At 34.2% G+C, this 24,850-nt stretch overlaps 1 protein-coding gene across 2 annotated transcripts; it reads right to left on the bottom strand.

Annotated features, from left to right (window-relative positions):
- LOC109823393 (protein RCC2) lies at window positions 5,418-24,315 on the bottom strand. Of its 2 annotated transcripts, none has more exons than XM_020389671.1 (16): window positions 24,214-24,315; window positions 22,360-22,421; window positions 22,220-22,287; window positions 21,294-21,415; window positions 16,976-17,081; window positions 16,790-16,841; window positions 16,599-16,716; window positions 16,461-16,491; window positions 16,229-16,252; window positions 15,928-16,052; window positions 14,703-14,784; window positions 11,989-12,111; window positions 11,846-11,899; window positions 11,691-11,760; window positions 10,393-10,426; window positions 5,418-6,010 (listed from the first exon to the last, which is right to left on the bottom strand). In XM_020389671.1, the coding sequence occupies exons 1-16, from the start codon at window positions 24,275-24,277 to the stop codon at window positions 5,673-5,675; spliced, it is 1,473 nt and encodes a 490-aa protein (XP_020245260.1). In that variant the 5' UTR covers window positions 24,278-24,315; the 3' UTR covers window positions 5,418-5,672. The 2 variants fall into 2 exon arrangements, with proteins under 2 accessions (XP_020245260.1, XP_020245263.1); XM_020389674.1 differs by having other exon boundaries at window positions 5,418-6,007.

Genomic DNA, 24,850 nt, shown 5'->3' with positions numbered 1-24,850 from the left:
GAGAACTTTTGACCTCAGGTTCGGTCGGTCGACCGAATACTGATACTCAAAAAACTGTATATCTGGTTTTAAAACGCTGTTTAAAAATATCAAATAAATTCCAAAAAATGTAAAACTTTGGGGAATGATTGTAGACATGATAATAAACATGCTACAACGACTGGTTTCGAAAAAGGACTTCCCAAATGAAAAATATCATCATTTTACAAAATAGTCCAAAACATGAAAACCTGAAAATTGATATTTTGATATTTTGACTTAAACAACATTTTGAAACCTTATGAAATGATTGTATAGACTTGATAAAAGATATAATATGTTGTTATGAAGTCTATAACCTAGAAATACAATATTTTCATAAAATTGCATATTCTATGCAATATATTCAAAAACACTAAATATGATTTCATTAAATATAAGCTTGTTAAAGGTGAAATCATATATAGGCATATAAACATGAAACCAAATAGTATTTTGCAATTATTCATTTGTTTCATATATAAACTTAAAAATTATTAAACCAAAAACATATATGTATATATATAACTGTATATATACAAAACCAAAACGTGTATGTGTGTATATGATTGAGCTTAAAGTACTAACACACATAATATAAATTCCTAAACTAAATTACCCAAGCAATGATCTTGATCTTCAATAAGCTTGACTTGGTAATCTCGCGGATGAAGCTTGAACTTGGATCTTGAACTTTGAATAGCAAGGCTTCACCGACATTCCGCCAACCTCCTTTGGATATGATCGTTGAAGCTCTATTCCATCCATCCTCCAACAACGTTGTTTGTCTACAAAACATAGGAATGCACAAACACTAGACAAACAACATTAGTAATAAATTGGGGGAGGGAACCATCTGCGCCAGGGCGATAGGCGGGTTCTCAATCTTCTAGGGCAGTGAATACACGACTGCTCCCGTTCAGGCCAGTTTTAATTGTTTAATTTTTTGGATTTATCTACATGCTATAATCTTAATTATTTGATAAATTCCCAACAATCTAGAAGATTGAAATGTTTATAGCTTTTGATTTAAATCCGGAAAAATAATTTTTAAAGTTACTGTTCATTCGAGACAGCACTGTTCATCCGATTTAAAAATAAAAAATAAAAAAATTTGCTATTACTGTTCGCAATTTAATCAGAAATTGCTGCTCATTATAAAATGAAAATTACTGTTCATAAAAAAATTTGTTACTGTTCACAAAAACCTGTAACTGTTACTGTTCGTTTTATTGAAAAATGTTACTGCTTCATTATTAAAAATAAATACATTTTGTAGTTAATGTTTCTGTTAATTTAATTAACTGCTAATTAATTTTAACGGTTAATTACAATTAATTGTTTAAATTGCTTTAATTGCTTTTATTTGATTATAATTAAAAACTAACTGTAATTAATTACAAAAGCGTGTAAGTTTCTTGTTAACCGACCTTTTTATCAACACTTTTTAGGTCAATCTACCTTGATATATCTTTCTGTTGTTGTATGAGGAAGATTTATATAATATGACCAGTGAAACTTATTAGAAGCTAAAGTTTGTTTTCTATGCTTATCAAAAAATATCATTAGAAATGTCATGATTGCATAATAATTAAATTGTATAAGTACAATTGCCTTGGCTGTAACTTTGCAATAATTCAAGAGATGGTTTAAAGTTTATGGGTTATTATTTCATGCACTACGACATAATCATATTCTCAAGTAGCACAATTTCTATATATGTCCTTAATCGGTGTAATTTTGATGGTGATCTGTTTGGTAGCTCTAGATCTCTTGTGCTGTAATAATCCATTGTCGTAGGCTCTATCTCTGGATGTATAGACACTTTGAAATATCTGAATTTGTTCATGGTTTAATACTTTCATTTCTTTAAGCTATCAGCATAGCGCCTTTTATTGAATTGTTTATGCATCTAACAAGCTTAGACAAAAGGTGAAAAAAGTGAATGCAGATTTGTTCAGCAACTTATATGGCAGTTGTCTGCAGCAGGTATACTTATCAATGCTATTTTCTTTTGTGGGCCTATAAAGCATTTTTATATTCTGATACAAAAACTCATTGAGTGAACCGGTTCAAGTTTTCTTGGATTAGTTGGTGTCTAAGGCAAGGTTTAGGAGTTGCGTAACGCGCTCTGTAAGGAACGAGGTACTTAATTGATCTTTGATCAACCTCTATTACTATCCTTACCTGGCTAACTACCCGGGTAAAATTTTAATCTTTTCACTTTAGGAGTTTTTGGTTTGGAATAAGAGGACCGGAATTATGAGAAAAAAATTCATATGCATTTATTTAATTACGCTTCTTGCATCATATATTGCCTAATGATAAATGATCAATATATGAGCGAATTAAATCAAAGTGGTGCATTTTTTTAAAATTCTATTTTATATGGTGGATTATATTTCAAATCTTCAAATGTAAAGTTCATCACTTTAATTGCATTTTGATGGATATTGCAATAAATGTTCATATGTCCTTTTAGATAACTTGCATTTGTTACATGATTAATTACAAGGTTTTATGCAAGAATGCACTTAAAAAATTTAAAGCACGTATGTACAAATATTATTATTATTATTATTATTTGTATAAGAGGTGGTACTAGAAAATGGCAACATAAATTTGGAAGGTCTCCTTTGTAGACAACCAATTTAAATTTGGAAGGTCTCATTTGTAGGCAACCGATTTAAATTTGGACGGTCTCCTTTGTAGGCAACCAATTTGTAACCTCTTATAATAGAAGAATTTTAAAAATTTTATGCATTTGAATTATGAAGTATGAAATATATTTTAAGATACGAAAATATATTTTAAGATACGAAATCCTATTATGCTCTGCATGTATCTATTATTAATTTCATTCATGTATGTGCATATGCATAACTGCAGAATTTTTAGTTCCACATTAGTTTGAAATGTTCAGATATTAAGGTCAATCTCTTCAGACATAGACTATGATCTTTTATGATCATAGATCATGACCTAATGTCAATTTCAAACAATATGATGGACTAATTACAAAATAAGAACTTGATAAATAAATACAACGCCTGCTAGGCAAAGTTATGATTCTAGACTTTGTAAAGTCTGTGAAAAGAATCTTGATGACCCTTTGACTAAGGGATTATCCAGGAGTGTGGTTCTGGATTCATCGAGGGAGATGGGGTTAAGCCCATAGATGAGGTCACTGACAGCGGCAACCCAACCCTTATTTGGAGACGTAGTCCCAATGTCGGTTCAATGTGGTAGAAACAAGCTGGACAAGTGACTCTCGTGTGGAGCATCGACCTAGATATATTTATATATCATTATGTAGCATTTGCTACTACCCCTTCTCTATGATGACGATGCTCTTATGATACAGCTGGCTAGGCTGAGTTTTACTCTTAATAAGTCCAACGCGTGTATTGTGGGGGGTATTAAATAAACAGTTGTAGTACCCTTTGAGGACTTACCTACGTGAAAGGAACCGTGATGGCCGCGGTTAGGGGGGGCTGGGCTAACCCCTAGAAACTCTCATGAGTCGGTTTATTGTGAGCATGGCCTTTAACGCTCAACCCGCTTTGCTCAATAAATGAAGCGTATTGTGTGTGTTTTCATCAATACCTGATTAAAGTGGCCTAATTCAAGGTCTAGTCCATTATGTCCCTCAGGTGGCGATGAACTCACTAAGGAATGGTTCAAAGCCGAAAGCTACCTTTCCCGAATTCACGATACGTAAGGTTGCCCAACCTATATTTGATTTATGATTTCTTGATTTATTTATTGATTTCTGAGTCTTCAGTCAATATTGCCTTTTGGGGGGGACTGTTAGATATTTTGTTAAGAAAAGACAATTTTGCCTTCATGAATAGTAATAAAGTTTTATAATTAAAACATGTTTTAATTAGCAATTAAAAATATGTGTAACGGCCATATAATTATGGGGAACATTACAAAATTTATGACGAACGTTACAGAATTAATTACGGGTTTTGTAACGTCTTTTCCAACCCTATATATATATCCATATGTTAAGCTCAAAATGATAAGGAAAATATACAACAAGTTTCTCTTGTTTTTCTTCTCTCCCCTACATATTATTTTTATTTACATTTTAGTTTTATTTTATGGGCAACTTCTTTCATCTGAGCTGAAGCTCTGCACTCTCGTCCGAGTGTAGAGGCCGGCCGTTTCCGGGGGTTTTTACCGCTAGGGGGGAGGGAACCATCTGCGCCAGGGCGATAGGCGGGTTCTCAATCTTCTAGGGCAGTGAATACATGACTGCTCCCGTTCAGGCCAGTTTTAATTGTTTAATTTTTCGGATTTATCTACATGCTATAATCTTAATTATTTGATAAATTCCCAACAATAATCACGTCAATCAACTCGATGAAAAAAATGTAAACGTAAGTGAATGAGTTCAATCAGGATAAATGGATGGGGTAACTTGTCTAGATCGATATAATGAAACCCCCAGTTACTCTTTACCAAAGCCGAGTTAAAAGACTTCTCCACTTCGGATGGGTCTATTTTGTGATATTGATGCCAATAATCTATGATAACATTCCAATTGTATTTGTTAATATGAGTTGTTTAGAAGAAAATGAGTATCGACAATTATCATCAACCTGTTTGCAATCCAAAAATATTTTGAAAAATTTATGGGTACAGGCTCCAACGACTCTGACTTTTTACTATATCTTAGATCATGAAAATTCATAAGACAGCGGTACTAATGACAAACCACTCAAGCTTAAGATATATATGTGGTGTTAATTTGTCTCTCTTTCGTCATATCTATGTCGTGAAGTTAAAAGTGAAAAATTTTTGTGGAGGCGTTTACAAAGCAATATTCATGATTATAGCTCATCTAAATAACATGCAGATATATGCATGGTTCAAGTGGATAAAAACAATTAATGGATAAATTCATTTCTCAATTATGTTCATAGCCGCAGTTGGGGCATGCAACTGGGATCTTTTATATAAAGTTTTGGAAATTTGTACAAGACTTTGAATGTGGCTCCGGCAAAGGTCCCCCCCAACTTTGTACGTGGCTCCGCCACTGGATTCAATGAACTCCATATACTTAGATACCTATTTCTGATAGTTTGTCATATATACCTATATTATCCCATTTGTCCTCCACACAAACAAAGAATGTTAATACGAATAATTTCCGGCAAGTATTTACTCATGATTGAGTGTAGTTATTTGAACCTTCGACTTGCACAACAATTATTTCCCAATCTAGCTCTGATTTTTTTTCATCATTATTTAAAAAAAATGTATTTAAATTCATAATTTTAGACTGTACAGAAGAGCATTGCATCAAAAAGATGATTCTAATAAGTAAACAACAACATTAACACTGCTATTCAACATAGACTTACTAAAAGCCCCACTAACAAGAAAAATGAGAGGCAACAAGATAGTTCATCAAACTGACGACATAAACTGGTATACAACAATCTTGATGGTAAGTCATAGGTTAGTTTACAAGTATCTCCACGAACTTAAAAACTCATTGCTACCAGTTTTAGGTAGCTCATAATCTTAATGTAATTTCCAACTTGTTGCGAATATGGAAAGCTTAAAATCATCCAAAAACTACAAATCTAGTTCCCTTCCAGAAGAAAAATCTTGTTTGTGAGTCAAGTTGTTAAAATCATCTACCGTGCTTTTTTTGGACGCCCCCTGCCACGGACTGAGCTTTTCTTCTCTTTGGATTCTGCAGATTTTGGGCGTCCTCTCCCTCGCGTTGGAGTTTTTGCTCCACTTTTGGCCTTGTTTGTACCTCGGCCTCTGCCTCGTTTGCTCCTTGTCTCAACCACATCATCTTCATCTTCGTCCTCTTCTTCACTGCTTTTGTCCTCTTCTGCTTCCGACTCTGATGAATCCTGTTGCTTCTTCCTTTTCTTGGAATTTTTGGAATTTGAAGCAGACTTGGCAAAGCCTTTTTTTGGTGGGGATTTGGATGGCAGATCAGTGCCATTCTCACTCTCATCTGCTGCTGTGTAGAAATAAATGATTAAAAAAAGAAACTAATAAATGTAAGGTTCATCCTAATGCCAATTATATGCCAACAAAATCAAATCTGTTAAAAATTGACATGTAGCTGAGGAACCAAAAATACAATTCATATATTCAACTCCACCCTTCAAAATAAATGCACTCTGACATCATACATGAAAATTAAACAGAAAATTATGGTATACCACACAAGATAAAACTAACAGGAACAATATATTGTTAGATTGCTATTCATAAATGGAACATGCAATACTTCCTGGCTTTCATATTAGAAAAGATATCAACAACAAAACAATGTCAGAGTACATATCTAATAGCACGCTTCTGGAACACTTTCCAAAGATATTATTGTTTTTCCACGCAATATTAGTTACTTTTCTCCTTGGCCCTTGTACATCATCTCTCACTTCCACAAGTTTGATAAATCAAAATTTCTCACAATCCCCTCTTTGGTTGTTAATATTGTACCATTACTAAAACCTAAAACGATTGAAACCATAGCGATAGCAATTGATTTCAGACTCCATTTTTAAGCATGTTCTTCATGAGACCCACCCATGACACTATACATCCTTTCCAGGACTGCAGTATCGGTAACAGTATGTGGGAGCAATTAACAATTAGAACGGTAAAAGAGTTTAAAAGAAGCCAATTTGGAAAAGAAACAAGTGCAGTTCTGTTGGGTACTACAGATTACTTCCACAAAAACTACCAGAGTGGGGATCGCGAAATTCCATGAGCTAAGCCAGAGGCTGGGTTGTACCTGGGCTGGAGTTCAGGCACAGTCAGCTCACTTAGTTGTCAGACATCAGGTATAAATTACAATGTAATTTATGAAGACGCTAATGCATTTTATGCTCATAGGTCATAATTATCTTCTTTTGAACCTACTAAAACAGGTATAAAAATTTAAAATATCAAGGAAAATTACTGCATCCTTTTACCATTTAAACTCGACATGCCTAGAAACTCTGAAGATAAGTACAGTCTTGATGATTCACCATGAAATGGTGACGCCTCCAATTAGAAAATGAAATGTATTCTCACTTTGCCAACAGGCTTGCTCACTAGTATTTATTATCTCCCAACTAGGGGTGCAAATGGATCGGATACGAATCAAATGTCATTTATCATATTCTCATCAGCTTATAAATAACAGATGTGGATACGAAAATGGATATAGTTCGGTAACGAAAATTCATACCCAGCCCATATTTGCCAAAATCGAATATATATACAGATTGGATTAAAGGAAAATAAACTTGGATGTGTATCGAATATGGAAGAAACAAATAAACTAAAAAATATACGCCATTAGGTTTGATGCATGTGCATTGCACACTGTGAAATACTTTAATTCTTTGTTTTGGGTTGATGTCTTTACTATAACTCCTTTGTTAAAAATTGGATGGTTACCACATAATATGTTGCCCTAATTCCTAAATAAGATTTAAATCTATACTTAATGATAATAAGAAAGATTCTTGTCCCAAACAAGATTTTATAAGCATAATACATGATATACTCGGTTTAAGAACAATAATAACTACATATATACATACTCACACACACGCATTGATATTAGAGATGTGAACTTATGTCAACTTAAGTGGATAAGGGACCTTTGTCCACATATATATAAAGTCTCTTCATATCTTGCATGGATCCCTAGGTATCATCAATGGATAGAAAGTTTGGTGGATGGTCCACTTAAGTTGACATATGAAGATATTACTAATTACTAATATCATTTTCAATATGAGTAAAACATTTCCCAATAAAAACTAAGTTCCTGCAAAACTTTAATCGATTATTTAGTTATTAGCCCCTCAAATCTTAAACAATTTCATAGTAGTCCCACAAAACTTTGAAATTGCTCACAAGTCCCTCATATACTAAGGGTCTTGCAATCTAGTCCCCCAATGACCAAATTGCCCCTCATTTAATGTCTTTTAAGGCTTATTTGTAATTTAGCAATCTAAACTTTACATCTTTTCTAACTTTGATACCCTCTGTCCCTCTTTTTTGTGGAACTATACAACATAATTTACACCTGTTTCAATTTTATCCCAAAGTTTTTTCTCTAACACTTTGATATCCCACGTTAACACATTTTTTAACTTTCATATACCAAAGTCTCAGTTCTTTTGAATTTGTTACCTCACACAGTTTACACATTTTTTGACTTTGTTGTCCAAACTTTGGGGTATTAAGGTGTCAAAAACAAAACTTTAGGATATCAAATTGTCAAAAAAAACTTTCAGATATTAATGTTAAAGAGGTGTATAATATGAGAGGTATTTTAGTCATTGAGGGACCAAATTGCAAGGCCCCTTAGGATTTAAGGAACTAATGACCAATTTCAAAGATTTGAGGGACTAATGCGGAATTATTGAAGATTTGAGGGACTAATATATAAATATCACACATACTTCATTCCAAAAAAATAAACTTTAAATACTATGGGACTCGATAGCATTTTTAATTATTTTCATAAACTATTTGGAAGAAAGAAAGAAATAAGAAACAACTTTTAGCAAAACTCTAATTTATTTTCACTCTAACGATGATTAAATATGAACCTATTAAGCTCCTTTACCTCTACGGACTGCTATGCCAAATTCTGCCGAATTCTGTCAAAATCTTGTCATAGTTGTTATAGTTTATCCTTAAGTTCCATATGATATATATTATTTATGATTTATCTATAATTTATATGAGAATAAAATATTTAAATTAAAATTGTCTATTTATATATTAGGGCCATAGCAATTCACTTCACTATACTATGCAAATGTATTCCTTAACTTTCATCAATTCAATATTTTCACGTGCAATGAAATACATATGTATCCGTTCATAATGTTGTAATTAGAAGATATTAGGAGAGTATAACAATTTTCCATCTCTTTACTAATTCCTATAGATGATTAAACTTAAAGATAAAAACCAAATCATAATTATCAATTTCTTATCTCCTAATTTAAAGATATTAGGATAGAATAATAACTTTTCTTCTTTATTAATTACTATAGATAATTAAATTTAAAGATAAAACCAATTCCTAACTATCAATTCCTAATTAGAAAAACTTCACAAAATAGGTATAATATATATTTAAATATTTTTATTCTAACTTCACAGTAATTTAAATATTTAAAATTTGAGAAGTTTTGCAATGCACGTGCAATGAAACACGTGTACAGTTTATATATTTAAATATTTTTATCCTGACTTCTTTTTTAATTAGTTATTTATTAATTAAGATTGGATAATAATGTAATACCCAAAAAAATAACTCCTAATTATCATTTTTTTATATTTTATCAATTCAATATTTTCACGTGCAATGAAACACATACATATGATATATATTTAAATATTATAGTTTTATCTAAGTTCTCATTTAATTGGTTATTTATATAAATATTTTATTATACTATCTAAAGTTCTCATTTAATTAGTTATTTATTAATTGGAATAGGATTACAATGTAATATCTAAAAGGATCAAGGGTAATATTGACCATCGTAAGATTTACTCAATCTCAAGCGTTTAAAGGGACTATGATGTGATAATGACCGTCGAAAGATTTAGCCAAACTCACACGTTTAAAGGGAGAATGATGTGATATGATGTAGCACAAGAGTTGTCTAAACAAAATAAAATTTCTCAAATCATATATCATCAATTCATTGAACATGTCTACAAACTTAAAATTAGATCTCTGGATCATGAAAATTGATTTCAGATTCACTAAATTAAGCCCAAAAGCTTGTACATTCAACATAAATATCATGATCCAAATACAGATGTTTTTCTTATACTCGTGTATGGATCATTGTATCCTTAACCTATTAAAATTTAAAACAATATTTGTATCCATGTGGATATCGATATTTGATATCCATATTCATATCTTACGGATATGGACATATCATACCCATATGCTGTTGCATCGCTCTCAACTCTTGAAACTAAAACTTCTTCTCTTCAGAAAAAGAAATTAAATATATCATTTTGCATAAGTTGAAGGTCAAGTTACCTTGTTATTTCTCATCTCCCTACTTTGAAACCCAGACTTGTTTTTCGTTTTACTAAATGAAAAAGTGAGCCACAACAATAGCTTAGAATGTTATAACAAAACAAACCAAGATCACAATAACAACAACAAAAATCAAACAAATATTTTGATGCAAATAGATTGAAGGCCCAGTCACTAGTATATCTCATCTCCAACCTTGAGACTCAAACTTTCTTTCCACTAACTAAAAAATTAGTCACAGAACAGCGTAGATTATAACAAAACAAATCAAAGGAAAAAAAAACAGACAAACAAAAGTTTCGATATGTGCATACCTTCAACAACATTTTCTTCTTCGTATACTTCAAGCTGTTGAAGGAGAAGAATGTTAGATCTTGGTTACATAAACCCATAATATGATCAGCAATCATCTAATAAAATACTGAATCAAAATTCAGAAATATGTTTATTATATGCTTCTTTAAGACAAGAAACAAAGTTGAAAGAATTTAAATAAAATAAAACTACATACAGTCAAAGAAAATTCAAGAGATATAAAATATTATTTAAGAGTAAATATAAAAACAACTGATCGGTATGAGTTTGGGTGACATCACTGAATAAACTTGCTCAAAAAACTTTGTGATGCACTCTAGAGTCGAGATATTGGTATCCACCTAAGCCTAGCTTATATTCCACCAAGAATGCCTTCTATACTGAGATGTATTTTGTTTTTCAGCATAAAAGGAAAAGATATAGCTACAGATTGTAAGATGCTATGACCTTGTTGCAGAGAGATAAGGAGAGTGCATTGACACTCTTTAAGTCGACATAGTAGGGTTTCCCTTGAGCAAGATTCAGAGGTCTTTTTCTTTTTGAATTTGAATTACAGGATAACCTGTAAGGATCTTGCTCTAGTCCGATCTGCCTTGGTTTCAAATTAAAACAGCATGATTATGTTACTAAACTAGCAGGTTGCCAGGTCGTAATCTGAATAAGATGAGATTTACGAAGTAACTGAGTTATTGTATGTCAATGATTCACGTCCAATCTAACATGGTCAATAACTCGTAATTATGAATCAGACAAAAAAGAAATTACGGGACTTTTTTCACACAAGTCGCTATCAGAATTTATTACATATGACAGTCGATATCATCTGGAAGATAGACCAGTTCAAAGCTAGGAACCAGTTTCAGCCACTTACATTTGACTTTTCCAACTTCACCACTAATCGTACATGATGATCCACAAGTTGCAACATTCCAGGTAAGATTAAACAATTTTGATAACCATTAAGTTCAAAATGCAATTCTATGTGGACTGTTGCTTTAGAAATTGTACGGTATTCCACAAGCAATGACAAGGAGATCCAACACTAATACTGGAAAATGGTCATATATAATCAAACCCAAAGTAAAATATACTGAAGGGGTTTCATATATAAACAAATGCAAAGTAAAATTACCAGGGCAGCAAAAAAGGCCAGTATATCTAGAGTTTTCTATGAAACTTGCTATTTTTCTAGATTGCATCACAAGAACTTTAATGAACTGGAACAATAACCAAAAAAAGGATGCTGTAAAAAAGCAGATGAGAAGGAAAATTTTCCTTTTGAGTTATTCCATCATACCTGTTCCAGGCGATCAGCAGCATTTGTTCCATCTACAACAATTAGAGAAAGACCAAGTCCACAAGCCACGCTAGAAAAAGAGCACAAAGTAAAACCATGAGAAGAAAAAGAAGAATGAAAAGGCTAAATATGAAAGTAGGTAATCCATTACTTACCTCGTGACATGCATTCCATCAAGAAGCTCAACCTTTTTGGGATTTGCTGATGATCTATGCCAAATAGATAAACATATTTCCAATTAAAATTCAAATATATTGAACTACTATTGTTGGTTTAAAAAGATGTCTCAAAAACATACTTTTGCCCCAGGGATCCATAACCAAGTTCCCCATACTGTGCATTACCCCAACTTATGCATGAATCGTCAGCACCAACAACATGATGCATATTACCTGAATCCATGCAGCGGATATTCCAACCACTACAAAGATGTAATTATAGAACGAGTTATCCCTACAAAAATACAAATCTAATCGAAGGAAAAATTAAGACTGAAAGAAGGCAAAATCGATAACCTGGAAAAGTTTAAGCAATTTATTTGTAGTCACATATCCTTCTAGGACATATGTTCAACCAAAAATATCTATAGGATACTCGATCCTGACCCACATTAAACTATTTCCTACTAGCTCAAGTATAACTCCAAATGATTTTTACGGTAATCTTTCCTAAATTCTTGAGCCTCATTTCTATCATTTGTAAACTGTTTTTAGAAATTGCTGCTGATTGTCTGTAAATTTCCAAAATGATTATGGTATTCTTAACCTTTTGCTATGTTATACTGCAAAAGGAAACTTGCATATACTCTTCTGCTTTCCAAGTAAATGAAAAACAACGTTGCTAAGCTACCACAATATGTAACAAGAAAGAGTAAGAAGAGAGAGTTTCTTGCACTTCTCAAGGATGTTGTCAATCAAATATTGGAAGTTTAAAGGAAATTTATTAGTACAATTAAACCCAAAATGAGAGGTGGGGTCTAACAAGTGCCACAACTCCAACACTTATGCAGGCATGAGGAAAATAAAAAGCAGGACCTCTTAACCATTGAGAGGATTAGGTTACAAGATATAGTGCATCTATATGGAACCAGCGAAGCAGAAATACAACAATTGGACTGAAAATATGATAAAATGGCTGGAGACAGGGAGCAACAGGAGCATAGGGGGTCAATATTCAATTAGCCCAAGCTGACAGAACTTGAGCCCTGTTCGCCACAACTTTGTATAGGTAATACCTGTGGCTGAGTGGCTCAAGTAAAATATCATAAACCAAAGCCACATGGTTAACGTTATATATCTTATAGTTGAGCTAGAATTTTCTATTAAAACTACAATGTAGAATCATGTGCGACAAATTTAAAAGAAAATAGGCTTTTGTTCAGTCTAGATTAATTAACAAACAGATAAGCTTTTTTAGTCTTCACGCTCATTGTTTTAAATATCTCCGACATGGCCCAATATATCCTTCTACAAGGCTTGCCGTGACCGATATGGTCTCTAAGTATCCTTTACCCGCTTTTGGTTATTTTGGGCAATATATCCTTTAATATAGCCGATATATCAGACGATAATTTTTGACCAATATATCCTTTTATATGGCCTATCGCAAAACAATATACCACGTTTGGCAATTTTTGGGCAATATATCATGATTTTCCCATTATATCAAATGACATTTTGGCCTTAAAAAATTAGAAGAAATGTTGCAATGTTGATTTGTACTTTTGTTTATTTTACAAGGTTGATTAGTGATCCTAAACATATATTATTTACACTTTGTATGCTTAGATTTCATTAAGTATGTGGAGATTACATTTTACTTCACTATACCACATATGCGAAAATCCGTTATGGCATTTTGGTATTTACCACATATCCCCAATATCCATGATCCAATATGAATTTTGACCATCCCATATTTCCCTGATATCTGAAATTTAAAACTTTGTTCACGCTACTGGAAACTAAAGAAATAGCTTAGAGCCATCAAGGCTGCCTGGAACATGTCTCAAGGGAAGGGTATAAGGCACCAGCTGAATTAAGTAATCAATCAAATTTATTGCTTCAAATATTCTCTTATTCTCTAACAAGGATTATCTCGCAACTCAAAAATGTTGATCCAACACATTTGTACATCTCTCACAAATATATCAAATAATTATTTGAAGTATAAACATTGAATGTGTTAGATTAGCCAGTTAGTTAGTGATGAAATTTCTTGTTTACCAATCTTCTTTAGTTATACCCCAAGTTTTCTTATAGCCCAAGTTCCCTTTCCACTATTTAAAGAGGCAAGACATCTACTATAAAATTATCTTGGTTTCTATATTCTCTACATGGTATCAGAGCTTAATTGATCCTAGAGAACTTCTCTCATCTTTCTAAATCTTGAGGCCATCGAGAGTTTTCCATGGCCTTCATGCTTCCTCTAGGCGGCTTTGACAATATCAGCTTCAACATCTTTCACTTCGACCTCAACAACCGTCCCCTTGAAAAATCCTTGACTTTAAAATAATATTTTTTCATTATGTTACTGTTCAACAACCACGTGGACATGTTCATCGTAATAGTGCCTCTTTTATCATCTTTTAATTGATTTTTTAATTGATTCTGACAATGTTTCTACTGGCTTACCTGCTTAGAGTTTCTACTGGCTAACCTACCTAATGTTTCTACTAGTTTCGTTCCCATTTGTAACAAACTTGGCATGATTGACATCTATACTCCAGCTTGAAGACGAGTGTTACATTAGCTAGTTAGTTAGCGACGATATTTCTTGTTTATCAATCTTCTTTACTTGTACCCCAAGTTTTCTTGTAGCTCAAGTTTCCTTTCGTCTATTTAAAGAAACAAGGCATCTATAATAAAATTATCTTGGTTTTTATTTCTCTATAGAATGAAAATGATAATACAAATAGGAAATCATTCCATCTAATTTTATTCGTAATACATTGCATAAAATAGCTACTTTAATTAGGAAACAAAACTAACATATAACGCAGGAGAAATAAACCTTAGATCCATAACTGGCTTTGGGTACATCCAGTCATCGCCACTAGTCTTCATCTTTCCCCACATATATAACTGACCACCTCCTATAGAAGACATTCACAAGGAAAGCAAGGACTGGTAACATTTTCTTTGATACAACAGAAAACTCTTATCCCTGTCAAGACTATTAATGGACATAACACTCAAAAAGAACACAGTATAGTAAAAGATAAATACAGGGGGAAAACCATAAGAAGCTTTAAGAACAACAACATGAACATCATGCTATAATAGTGTAAACGAGAAAGAGAAGAAAGAAGCATGTATTATACATACCCCACAAAAATGAGGAAGGTATGCTTGTCCACCCAAATGCAAGAGATTGTTAATAAGCGATAAATCAAAGAGAAAAGTTTCAGAAAGTTGATAGCCGATTAGCAAATTATGTTCAACTCCAACCAGGCAACCACAGATGAAACTACCTCATTGATCTCACAATTAGTAATGACCTCAATCACCAACTCTATGCTGAGTAGCTTTTATGTTGCATTGCAACTTATTTATTAGAAGGAATAAAACAGTTTCCTGTTGACCCGGAAGTTCCATTATCAATCAAATTGCAGAAGTCCCTCCACAAGCAGGGTTAAGGCAGTCTATATCCGATCCTTATGCCTTAATACATCTAAACTTATACCCTCCCGCCCGCACGCGCCCCGCCCCTCGCGGCAAATAATAATAATAAAAATAAAGAACACACACACAAACAAACAAACAAAAACAATAGTGGGAAGCTTATGCACTAAGCAGCCCTTATTTAGAAGACATGATTATCTATTTAAGTCGCCTCCAATAAACAATCAACAGATTTGACTATTGTTCTTGTTTGCTAATTCCTGATTTTTCATATTATTTGTAGTTTAACATATTACCTCCTATTGACCAAGTGCATGACCTTTTTGCTGGACCGGAGCCAACCATGAAAAATCAATTAGTTGGTAAACCAATTAATTAAGGAAATAAGCATGCAAAGATGCAATGCACAATACATTAGGAAAAATACCAATGAAAGAGGAAAGGCTAAAAAACAAAGATCAGAAAGAACATTCAGGAACAGATGGATCACAGCATTATAAGTTTGTAGTAAATAAGATGCAAAACATGTGATTTAGGAAATAGACCCAAAATTGTTTTTAAGATGTCAACTAATAACAGCCAAATGATATTTACTTGGTAAAACAATAGCATACCAGCAGTACAGGCAGAATTCATGCCACCAGCTGAGACTACAGCATTAGGTGGCAGAACATTTTGCCTTTGGAATACTTCAACAAGACGAGGAGTCCATTCATCCTTTTGTTCTCTATGACCCAGCCTAAATAGAACAAGAGGTGACAAAGATTATGTCATACATAAATCATAATAAGAAACATATACATACACTGCAAGAGTGTGTGCTCAAATCTTCACTCATTACCAGCCATAGCTCCGAAGTTACGGATCTATGTACATGAATTATATACAATCCAAAAGTTTGGTGCTCATATGTACCTTCCATATCCACCATTTCCCCACCTGGAAGTATAACGGAAAAAAACAAATTAATAGGTCGTGTACGTCAGATGCATATACACCAGATGATCTGGCAACAGAATATACTTAATAAAAAAAGCATTCCAAACAAATTTAAGCTTGAGAAGAAAAACAAACATAAAGAGAAGGAAACTTGAAAACAGACAAAAATGAGCTGTAAAAGCATAAGTTTGGAGGTTATAGTACATACGTGTAGAGAAAGCCATCGGAATCAACGGCAACTGGATTTCCATGTACAAAATTTAACCGTTAGGGCACTGGATTTATATCATTTCCTATACATTTATGCATAACGGTATGGAGTATTGTGAAGGAAACAGAGACAAACCTGTATGGTTTGTGCCACAAGCAACTTTGACAACAGTTTTCTCTGAAAATGCAGATATTGCTCGTGGGCGAGGCTGAGGCTCATAAACTAGCTTTACTGAGCTTTCTTTAGAGTTGTACTGAAAGGTGCTTAATTGTGTCAATGAAGAAAATAAGACAATAAAAATTTAGATGAAGGGGTTTCTGTTTAACCTCGTTGTCTGTTCCATGTCCAAGTTGCCCATACTGTGGAAGACCTGCAGATCTGCCGACAATTATACTACGTAAGTAACACAAAATTGTACCGTACTTCCCATGGCTTGTAACCAAACAGAAAAAGTAGCTGCTGAAGACGAAGAGAAATTGCAGTTCAATAATAGATAATCCAACAGGACATACAGTATAGAAGAGCCTTCAACTGACGACAACCATACGGTAAACTCAGCCCCACAAACAGCAATTGTTGCTTGCGATACCAAACAGGGAACTGGAGATGGTTCAACTTCTGCAGAAGCTCCAACAGGATGTTATAAGAAATAAGCAGCAGTACCATATCTAAAAGTTCTGGCATGCAGCAAGAGTGTATCACCAGGAGAATGCAAGACACAATAGTTTCACATGCAAAATGCAGTAAGGCCATAGGCCACTATGATTAGGCAGACACTTAGATATAGGTGGTAACCAAATGTGATGCAAGCGTAGGCACCACCCTGGCCCCTGGGCGCCCAACCTGCCTAGCATGCCGTAAAAAAAAACTGCACGTCACATGTTTACAATCACTATATAATAAATAGGTAATGAATTGGAGGTAAAAAAAGGTTAGCATGCAGATGATTCTGGTGAAGTATGTGCAAAGATATGTATCATGCTAAAGAAAATGCTAAATTATTTTTACCTCAAATGGTGGTTAAGTTTTATAACATCTTGAATGGCTTTAAATCTAGTAAGAGTTATGAAGTTCATCGTCAATCATATTGTCAGCAGTCGACAAATACTATATGGCATGGTTGAAGACTTGTTACTATTTCTAGAGACTTCTCATTTTGGCGTTATGCGTCCACAGCTAGGTCCAGTCTGATGGGAAAAGGATGAATGTTGGTTATTATAATACAAGATTTGTCTGTGTTAATGGGCAAAAAAACATGGTTCTGTGGCCATGTCTTCAATGCTCAATCATTAACATTAAAGAAGCTAAAAGAAATTGTGTATGTTTGTCATAATGGACAATAGAATAATCATTTTAGTGGTCCTGAATAATAAAAAACATCTTTACAAGAACAACTCTAAATCTCCTTGTATAAGGCTAAAACATTTTTAAGGAAAGAAATCTTTGAACTTACTAATGTTTTGCAATGTATTGATGTATCACAGTCTTCTTCCCCTATTATGTTACAATATGAGGCACAATGTTCGCCTAAAATTTTCCAATACTCTCTTTCGTGCATCAATAAAAAAGAATCGAGTGGTAGAGACCTAAGTAATAATTGGATTAAAGAAAAAATGGATAACTGGACCAACATTAGAAGAAATATACATGGATGGAAACATGACATATATTGACAGGATATAGCTGCTAAAACACTCTGGATAAGACTCCAATTAGCTGAACATTGCATTTTGGCTGAACACAAGTATCAGATATTGACTGTTATATAACATGGAACATGCCATGATTAAATAAATAAAAGACAGAAAAAAGGGATCCAAAACTATAAATTTTTACAATAGTTTTTGGGCATACACTAGACAATGATCAAAAGAATATAGGGACATGAAAACTTAAAAAGACTAAAACATGCACTGTGCTAGTAGGATATGATTCAGCCCCATTCATGGGATCACCTACACTACCTGTCACTTTTTACGTGACATATGTTTGAAAGCGTAACTACCAAAATCCAAATGTCAAAATTGCATTAGTGAAACTCATGCCAGAATATAGGAACTACTAACATCATAGACCTTTGGAACAATGAACTTGTTGAAGGAAGTAATGCTCAGAGATTGCTCTGTAATTGTGATGTTCTACTCTCCATATGTTGCCCTTTTCTTATTTTTATTTACAAAGGATATAAATTACAAATGATCGTCCTAAGGTTCGTAGGAGTAACAAAAAATCACCCTAAGTTTTTAAAAGAAATACATTTGAATACTTCTTTAATAATGAAAATACATGTATACTTTGTAGGGAAGACGATGAAGATTTCCTCATTGAAGGGAAGAAACAGCATGTTGTTGTTATTGTTCCTGTGAGCCTCAAATCCAATACACAGACCTAAGCTCGATCAAAAACCCAATATTTAATGTGCACAAAGATGAAGTCTTCTACTACCTTAAGTTGAAAATTTTAGCCTTCTCTCAGTGGCTCTTGAGTCTCTTGACTTTTTTGCTTCCTTTCCTACTACATCACATCTGCTTGCAAGTTATCTATCTGAAGAATCAAGCGCAGTTGGATTTTATTCCTCTGATTTCTCTCAGAAAACCGGAAAGGAGAACCATTAGCTTCACTAGTGGCTTCTCCTCCCCCTTTTGTTCATGGCCGGAGGTCTGTGATGCTGAAATAAACAGTGTCATAAGCTCAATCGAGTCTAGTCTCAGCCTCAGTTACAATTCCTGACAACAACATTAGCAGGTTCACAAAGCTTCGAGTTTTGGATCTGAGCTACAGTGGCACCCCACACTCTCTTCTATTTTTGGGGTTAGGTAGACTGTGATTAGACTCAACCATTCAATAAGTGAGATTCTTGGGTCAGTCTATAATAATGTCGGCAACTTCGCAGAGCGGGAAGCTATTGATTTTTTGCATAAATTTAGTCTCCAGGAAAGCACCTACCTTAATTCACTAATCATCGAGCTTGAAACTTTTAATGACAATGGCTTTGAGAGGGAAATCCCAGTAGGAATTAATGGCAAGTTCTTGTGTTAGAATGTCTTGCATCCACGTCAGTCAATCCAGCAGTCTACCATTGAAGTTTAAGGGCTGTCAAGTTCCCCAATTAAAGAAGGATGCGTCCGAAAGTCATGGACTGTCAGCGAGCAACAACTATCACAGTCCAGAAGTCCCCAGAGTTTTGTGGAAGACCTGAAAACAAGCTTATGACTTTTCCAAACAAGTGACACAGCTACTAGCACCAGCAATTGACGCATGTTGACTTCCAGCAGTCAATGACTGCCATCGGGTTTTCCTTCCAGTTTTGTTTCTTGCTCATACTAGAACTTGCATGTATTTTGGGGGATATTTGTATACGGAAATAATCCAATACATTATGTCTTTCGATTTGTCTAGGGAATAGAAAATTGAAGAAGAAAGAGTCTTCTATCGTCTACGAGATCTTGGAGACTGTTCTATCATCTATGAGAGGGTTTTGGGATATAAGGATATTTTGTGTGATCTCTCTTTTGATTAGTGAAACAGTTATTTGTTGCTGCCCATGTACATAAGACTTGCTCCGAACCGCATTAAATTTGTGTCTTTGAGACTTGATTTCTTTTCTGTGTTATTGATTGATCTCGGTTTCGTACTTTTGCCTAAACGCTAACACCTTGAGGTCAGTAGATTCATAAATAGTTAAGCTTTATGGGACTACTACTGACGGTTTCAAAAATATTTTCAGGAACTTCAGTAGCTTAATTCTCGATAAACATGGATTTGTAAGGTTAGGTATCTAATTTATCATGAGTTTATCAGTTATTGGTCTCAACCTCTAAGATAAGTTTGATTTTTTTAAAAGAAAGTCTAAAGAGAGGTTGAGATATTTGGAAGGATAAAGCATCCAAACTAAAAAATGGATGAGTACTTTTGCCAATAAATAATACTCGGTGTTAATTTAAAATTCAGAGGGATCTTCTGTTTTTCCTACTAACCTTAGAGGGATTTTCTCTGATTTACACACTTTACCATGCCCAAAAGTGTTAAACGATTGATCTTGATGATGTCCAAAAGGTAATTGGTGCAATTTGAACTCAGTAACATACTAACTATATAACATTAGTTCCTCCAAAATTCTACAAGCCAATTGCTTGTATTTGTATCCCTGCATCTTAAGTTGTATTTTAGTTCACTCAAAGCATCGGTATTGACATTGAAGATCGCATCAAATAAAAAACTAGGGTGTTATCTCAGAGAACCCCTCTCAACTTTGAAAATTTGAGAAACCCCTGAATATTTCTCACTTAATTCTCCTAACTAACACTGTTATAAGCGCATGATTAAAATGACTAAGATACCCATCAGATATAAAAAAAATTAGCCTATATTTCTGAAGGATGAGAGAAAGAGCAGGGAAAACACCGCAAATGAATCAGCGCCATTTTTTACTAGATGGAAGGTTAATCTTAACTGCAATGAGTTTTTATTCTCAAAAGTATATTGAGGCCATTTTGAACTAACTACGTTAGGGGGTTTTCCTAAGTAACTGTGTAAAGATGAGGAGATTTGTGAGACAGCCCATATTTGAATGGGTTTCTCAAAATTTTGAAGTTGAGGGTGTTATCTACACCACCCCCAAACTTGAGAGGGGTTTACTCAAATAAAAATAGTTGAGGGGGTTTTCTAAAATTAATCCAAAAAATTAGCTTCAATTAGCATTTTAACTCAACAGCAACAACAACCGGCAGCATCAACATGCATGTTGAAGCATGAATGTAATGCACAATGATATTTGGCTCAAATAATTTTAAAAAAAACATGTACCTCTGATGAATACATTAAACATACCATTCTTTATAGAACCTGTTCCCAACTGCCCATGCTTATTCATACCGAAAGAGAAGGAATCCCCATCTTCAGTTACAATTACGGTATGGTTCCTCCCAGCACCTGCTCTGACAACTTTGTATCTGTTATTGTAAAAAGCATCTTGTTAAAGCATGGATAATTCTTACGAGAGGGCCTATTGACACAATACTATGCCAGCAGTCAGTTTTTCCTAAGTTATGACTCAGATATGTTTAATACTTCATACCACTAATGACACAACCAATACAATAAAAATTAACAAGGGAAGGCATTGATAACATATTAACATCTATGGAATGTTTAATCGTAGCTGAAATATTTCCCCACAGTATTCAATAAAAACAGACAATTTTTAGTTCCGTCAAAAAGAGATTATAGCATGAAATAAAGAGTATCTGTAAGCATAAATTGTACCAATCTAATTCTGGAAGAGAATGTGCAGGCATGTTCTTTCCAAATAAGTTGGCAAAAAACAATTGAAAAACTCATCAAAACACCCTCTCTACCATGATAAAATATACACAAGCAAGTATAATTATAATCTAATTTACTTAAGATGCTCCAATTACCCAACAATGACATATGAATATCTTGCAATAAGTTCCCAAACAATGACATATGAATATTGTGCAATAAGTTTGATACATACGTTGTGAAAATCGCCATAACATGAAAATAGAATTCTTAAAATATTTAGAAAGCCACTCAGTAGGAATTGTAAGTATCAAGCTAGATACAAAAACAAGCTATTTTAGTTGAATGGGTAGGTTAGAGGGCTAGAGAAAATAAAAGACAAAAAAGTGCCAGTGCACTAACAAAAATGAGGCAGATTAGGCGTAATTGAAATACTTGAATAGGCCTAAGAATGAAACAAAAAACTACACTGTGTGGTTTGCGAGACATACTTTGATAATTCAGATACAATTGTTGGCATAGCACGATTTCTTGTATCTCCATGTCCCAACTGCCCCTTCTGCCATCATTCTCGTGCATGAGAACTTAGCACATGACAATTTGAATAAAATTAGTCAAGTTCTGATCCTACCTCATTTCGCCCCCATGTGTAGCAACGGCCTTTGACGTCCAATGCCACACAATGGCAAGATGCTGCAAAACCATGATTACAAATTCGTGCAATAGATAAATGTGAGTGGCAACTTATGAATTTATAATGTTACATCCATACATAAGAACAATGGTGAATGATCTAATTAACATAAAATAATAAAACCAAATTTTGAACCTAGTAAAACATAATTTGTATGTCCTGATCCTCAAAATGATTGATTCCTTATGGTAATATATACATAATGTACTTACTACTATAGCCAAACTTTAATAAGCAAGCCAATCATCAGTCAAGCACAACTCCCGCATTATTTTCTCTTGATTGACTTCAAGTTAATTCTTCTCTAATACATTAGCTACTAGCTAGTAAAGCTTTACTCCAACCTGAATATGTATGGACAAACAGAACAAATCATAGAAACTTACTCATTTGTCAGAATTTAACCTATAAACTTATGGACCCATATTGCTAATACATAAAAAAAACAGGAACTAAATCATGGCCACCAATCCTCATATATAACCTTTAAGATTGTGTAGCTTCCTAGTGTAAAGGTAAACAAAGACTAGACTGATTTGCGAACAGAGCATCAAAGTTCCACCCTTCCTCCAATAATTTCCCATGTTACAAATGGAAGTATGAGAACTCAAAGAATTATGCCCAGTAGTCTTTACTTCCGAATCATCAGAACTTTCAATGAATAAAACAAAAAGTGCTCCTTTCATTCCTAACAATTATCTCACTTTAGCAAACTGACTGAATGTGGAATATTTTAGCCACACTCAAAGAACTATGCCCAATAGAGTCTTTACTTCCAAAATAATCAGAGCTTCCAGAGAATCAAACAAAAAACACTCCTCTCATTCTTAACACCGCACTTGAACAAACTGACTGAACGTGTCATATTTTAGCTACACCGGCATATAAGAATGCTAGAACTGCCTTTTCATCCTCCTTAGTTTCAATAACCTATCAAACTACAAGGCATTATATCTGTATTTTCTCACAAAAATCAAGCCTTCCTACTCCCTACCATTGCATTCACTCGTTCATGAAGAACAAAATGAAGGAAAGATAACACCTACAAGCCTCAACCAAATGAGGTTAAAAAAACAGGGTAGATTTCAGAACCACCATCCCCCCACCACACCCCCCTCCCCACCCCAAAAAAAAACCCAAACTTTTGGGTGATTTTTAAAAAATGTCCACTAAGTTTACAAAATTGAGAAAACACCCTTAAATTTTGGGGAGTACCCCAAAACTCTTTGAACTTACAAAAAAAGATCAACCTACTGAAGATGCAGTTTTTGAAAAACAACCTCCCTATCTCAATAAACCCATAAAAGCTTCTCCTCAATCTTTTTCTCGTTCCCATCTGTCGTTTCTTCCCTGATAAACCCCATAACGGAACGGAACTTACCATAAAGCGCGATTGAAACTCTTGGAAAGTTCAGGGGGTTTGAAACCCTCCAAAGTTTGTTTTTTTTTTTGGGTGGGTGGGTGTGTGAGTGAGTGAGTGTGTGTGTGTGTGTGTGTGTGTGTGAGTGAGTGAGTGAGTGTGTGTGTGTATGTAATTTCTAATTTAGGGCTTTCTATAATTTTCAAATTGTAGGTGGGTTTTGTGAAAATCACGTACCCTTTAAATGATCTATCAAAATACACGACATTACATATGCAATTCTCACAAAGATCAAAACTTTCTTACTCTCCATCAATACATATGCATACTTCTCTTAAGAACTAGCTGAAGAAAAAGCTACACCTACAAGTCACAATCAACTGGGACCCAAAAAAACAAATGCGAAATCAGAGAAAGGAAATGATCCTTACTGCATCCCGAGGCGACGAACCGAATGTCGACGCCGACGAGAGGCCTCAGCCTCGTCGGAGCCATGAGGTTTCCGGCGAGGTTCACGCCCTTGCTGCGGGTGACTTTTGGAGGCTAGGGTTTTGGCTCGAGCCCTAGCTTTTTGGGGGAAAAGGAAAGAGAGGGACTTAATTTATGGGGGATTTTCTTTTTTTTTTTTTCTCTCTCGCTGCTCTTTTTGGTTCGAACGAGGGACTGGGAAGGTATTTAAAGGAACGGGGGTAATTTCGTCTTTTTACAGGCTCACAGGTTTCCTGTGGGTTTTCTGAATTTTTCCTTTTCCCGCTTTTGGAATTTTTCCAGTACAGACTGCAGATCGATTAAAAGAGGAGTAGTCACTGACGTATGGGGCCGACTGATGATGCGGAAAGTGGGGCCTGCTAGTCAGTGAGATCCATCATTGACTATTGGAAGTGTTTTGGACATTAGAAAGTTACCAAAATGTTACATGACGCGTTAATGCCTTTCCGGTACGTACGTCTAGGGTTTGGTTAGACATAGATACTAGTGTGCTTGGTTAGATATAGATACTAGTGTGCTTGGTTAGACATAGACACTAGTGTGCATACCGTGCAAAGTACGACCATCATTTTTTTATTT

Source organism: Asparagus officinalis, chromosome 1, assembly GCF_001876935.1.
Source record: "Asparagus officinalis chromosome 1, Aspof.V1, whole genome shotgun sequence".
In the NCBI taxonomy this organism is placed as follows: Eukaryota; Viridiplantae; Streptophyta; class Magnoliopsida; order Asparagales; family Asparagaceae; genus Asparagus; species Asparagus officinalis.
The sequence above is the reverse complement of the archived record's forward strand: the minus strand, read 5'-3'. Positions and strand labels throughout refer to the sequence as shown.

What these genes read in the sequence shown, in the direction of transcription:
- LOC109823393 (XM_020389671.1), bottom strand. Translation starts at nt 24,277, where the DNA reads ATGGCTCCGACGAGGCTGAGGCCTCTCGTCGGCGTCGACATTCGGTTC. An exon ending in ACACATGGGGGCGAAATGAG is followed by an intron (nt 22,288 to 22,359) that starts GTAGGATCAGAA and finishes GAATGATGGCAG; the next exon opens with AAGGGGCAGTTGGGACATGG. An exon ending in TATGGATCCCTGGGGCAAAA is followed by an intron (nt 11,900 to 11,988) that starts GTATGTTTTTGA and finishes TATTTGGCATAG; the next exon opens with ATCATCAGCAAATCCCAAAA.